The sequence below is a fragment of the Trichechus manatus genome, unplaced genomic scaffold (assembly GCF_000243295.1).
Source record: "Trichechus manatus latirostris isolate Lorelei unplaced genomic scaffold, TriManLat1.0 scaffold00122, whole genome shotgun sequence".
NCBI classification, from domain to species: domain Eukaryota; kingdom Metazoa; phylum Chordata; class Mammalia; order Sirenia; family Trichechidae; genus Trichechus; species Trichechus manatus.
In genome coordinates this window covers 4,194,789-4,197,893 of record NW_004444058.1, presented here as the reverse complement: position 1 = coordinate 4,197,893, position 3,105 = coordinate 4,194,789, and the positions used below count along the sequence as shown (strand labels likewise).

The 3,105-nt window shown below is 56.5% G+C and overlaps 1 protein-coding gene across 1 annotated transcript; it reads left to right on the top strand.

Annotated features, from left to right (window-relative positions):
- The first annotated feature begins 354 nt into the window (after positions 1–354).
- Positions 355–2,113, top strand: LPAR2 (lysophosphatidic acid receptor 2). Its single transcript, XM_004384367.1, has 2 exons — positions 355–1,101; positions 1,750–2,113. Exons 1-2 carry the CDS (start codon positions 360–362, stop codon positions 2,061–2,063), a joined length of 1,056 nt encoding a protein of 351 aa, XP_004384424.1. The 5' UTR covers positions 355–359; the 3' UTR covers positions 2,064–2,113.
- Positions 2,114–3,105: the final 992 nt, after the last annotated feature.

Here is a 3,105-nt window from a genome sequence, read left to right as displayed (position 1 = left end):
TCCCTGCCGTCACCCGGCACCAAGCTAACCTACTCAGCTCACGCCCTTTTGTCCTGCCCCAGCCCCTCCTCCTCCTCCCTCACAGAGGACATTTGGACCTGGATTGGACGAGCCAGTTACTTGGTTTGGGAAATACCTTTTCTAAAAGCTTAACTAAGAAACAGCTGCCCATCCTACCCGTGGAGCTTGCTTTTTCCAGGTCACTCTGGTCCCCACCATCACCTGGCTGGGAGGACCAGAGCTTAAGACCCTTGCCCTTCCTGCTCCGACTGTCCTGACCCTCCCCCTCCAGCTGCTGCTCTCTCCTGTGCCCTTCCAAAAAGCACCACCTACACTGACTACTCCCTCTGTGCCCCCAGATGTTCACCATGAGCCACTGCTACTACAATGAGACCATCGGCTTCTTCTACAACAATAGTGGCAAGGAGCTCAGCTCCCACTGGCGGCCAAAAGATGTGGTTGTGGTGGCGCTGGGGCTGACTGTCAGCGTGCTGGTGCTGCTAACGAACCTGCTAGTCATTGCAGCCATCGCCTCTAACCGCCGCTTCCACCAGCCCATTTACTACCTGCTTGGCAACCTGGCGGCCGCTGACCTCTTTGCTGGCGTGGCCTACCTCTTCCTCATGTTCCACACCGGGCCACGCACGGCCCACCTCTCACTCAAGGGCTGGTTCCTGCGGCAGGGCCTGCTGGACACGAGCCTGACAGCGTCGGTGGCCACACTGCTGGCCATCGCCGTGGAGCGGCACCGCAGTGTGATGGCCGTGCAACTGCACAGCCGCCTGCCCCGTGGCCGCATCGTCATGCTCATTGTAGTCGTTTGGGTGGCTGCGCTGGGCCTGGGACTGCTGCCTGCCCACTCCTGGCACTGCCTCTGTGCCCTGGACCGCTGCTCACGCATGGCGCCCCTGCTTAGCCGCTCCTATCTGGCCGTCTGGGCCCTGTCCAGCCTACTCGTCTTCCTGCTCATGGTGGCCGTCTACACCCACATTTTCTTCTATGTGCGGCGGCGCGTGCAGCGTATGGCAGAGCACGTCAGCTGCCACCCCCGCTACCAGGAGACCACACTCAGCCTAGTCAAGACCGTCGTTATCATCCTGGGTGAGTGAGGCCCCCAGCCAGCCCAGGGCCACAGGGATCCCCTTTCTAAACCCCTACTATGAACAACACAAGTGATCTGATAAGAGAGCTCCGGGCAGAGGGACAGTAAGGTGAGCTCTCCAAGGCAGGACCAGGCCAGGGCCCTCCAAGAGGAAAGGAGGCCCACATGGCAGGCCTGCCATGAGGAGTGTCACCGTGGCCTTAAAGGGCACGAGCGGCAGTTCAGTTTTGTTCTGAGTTCCATGGAAAGCCCTTCAGAATTTTTTAGGGGGGAGTAATGTGATCATTCTGGCTGAAAAATATAGAATGGACAGGGTGGGAGAGGCTGAAGGGTTCCAGCCCCTCCCATGAGGGTACACCCACCCCCAAGAACAAGGAGCAACCCTTCCCCCCACTAACTAGCCTATCCCACAGTGATCCTCTTCTCCCGTGGAACAACCCTCCCATAGTGGAAATTTCCAAGGCAATGGCTATCTCGTGCTAGTTAGGAAGACAAATCAGAGAAACGTCCCCCGCTTAGCAGTTTGCCCTGTCTGTGAGGCCGGCAGCTGCTGCCCAAGCTCTGGCGACTCCTCCACCCCAAGGTCAGAGCTGTGGATGCCAGGCCTCCTCACACCCTGTCTGCTCACCTCAGGCTCCATTCCACAGGAGCGTTCGTGGTCTGCTGGACACCAGGCCAGGTGGTGCTGCTCCTGGATGGTCTGGGCTGCAAGTCTTGCAATGTTCTGGCTGTGGAGAAGTATTTCCTACTCTTGGCCGAGGCCAACTCACTGGTCAATGCTGTGGTGTACTCATGCCGTGATGCTGAGATGCGCCGCACCTTCCGCCACCTCCTCTGCTGTCTGTGTCTCCGCCGATCCACCCATGAGTCCGCCCGCTATACACCCTCTTACCAGACAGGTGCCAGCACACGCATCATGCTTCCTGAGAATGGACACCCCCTGATGGACTCCACCCTTTAGCTGCCTTGGGCTTTAGCACAGTGCAGCGAGTGCCAGATCTGCAGCCCCTGTACAGTCAGGCACCCATGGGACTTGCCTGGCTCAACCTCATCCATGGGACAGACTTAAAGGCAGACCACAGTCTGGCTCAGCACAGCACCACTGCCAGCCCTCCCCAGGCATACAGCTCTGCCCCAGGGTGTGGGGGCTTGGGGTCATCTCTGAGTGCCTTGGGGAAAGTTGGATGGAGGCATGAATCTGGCTTTTCACTTATCTCAGGTTTGAGGGTTTTTTAACGGACAATTTTCTATTTTTATAGCACATCCGTGGTGAGCCCTGTGGACTACAGGAGGTTCCTTGATACGTGGTGGTTTGGGTATTAAGGGTAGGAGAGACAAGGGCTCTCTCAGGCCATGCTGCCCAATGTGAAAAGGTAACAAGGAAGGACCATGGATGCACCGTCTGCTTAAGGCTCATTCTTTAGGGGCGCAGGCTGTGGAGTACTGAGTGCAAGCTTGGAAAGGTTTATGGCCCCTCATGGCCTTGGGGTGCTTGCCTGTTCTCATTAAAATTGAAGGGGTTGTCTTAGGCTTCGTTCTCTAGAGAAGCAAAACCAGTAAAGCACAGAAATAGAGAGATTTATATCAAGGAAATGGCTTATGCAGTTGTAGAGGCTGGAATGTCCCAAGTCCGTGGGTCAGGATAGAGGCATCTCCTGATTCACGTAGCCACAGGGGCTAATGAACCCAAGATCGGCAGGTCAGAGAGCAGGGCTCTTGCTCACAGGCTGCAAAGATCAACGAAGATAGGCAGGCGAGACAGTAGGTAAGCTGCTAGCTCAAGTCCCGAGAACCAGAGGTCAGACAAACAGGAGCCAGCTGCAGGATCTTGAGCGAGGAAAAGCCCATGAGTCCTGCCAGAATGTCCACTTATATTCGATGCAGGGCACATGCCCAAGACAACTCCCTTTCAACTGATTGGTCACTCACAGCAGATCCCATCATGGAAGTGATCACGTCATACAACTGCCAGACCACTGAGAATCATGGCCCAGCCAAGGTGA

Bases quoted from the DNA above. Each gene is read 5' to 3' on its own strand.
- LPAR2 (XM_004384367.1), top strand. From the start codon at position 360: ATGTTCACCATGAGCCACTGCTACTACAATGAGACCATCGGCTTCTTC. The intron at 1,102-1,749 runs GTGAGTGAGGCC...TCCATTCCACAG, and splicing joins GACCGTCGTTATCATCCTGG to GAGCGTTCGTGGTCTGCTGG.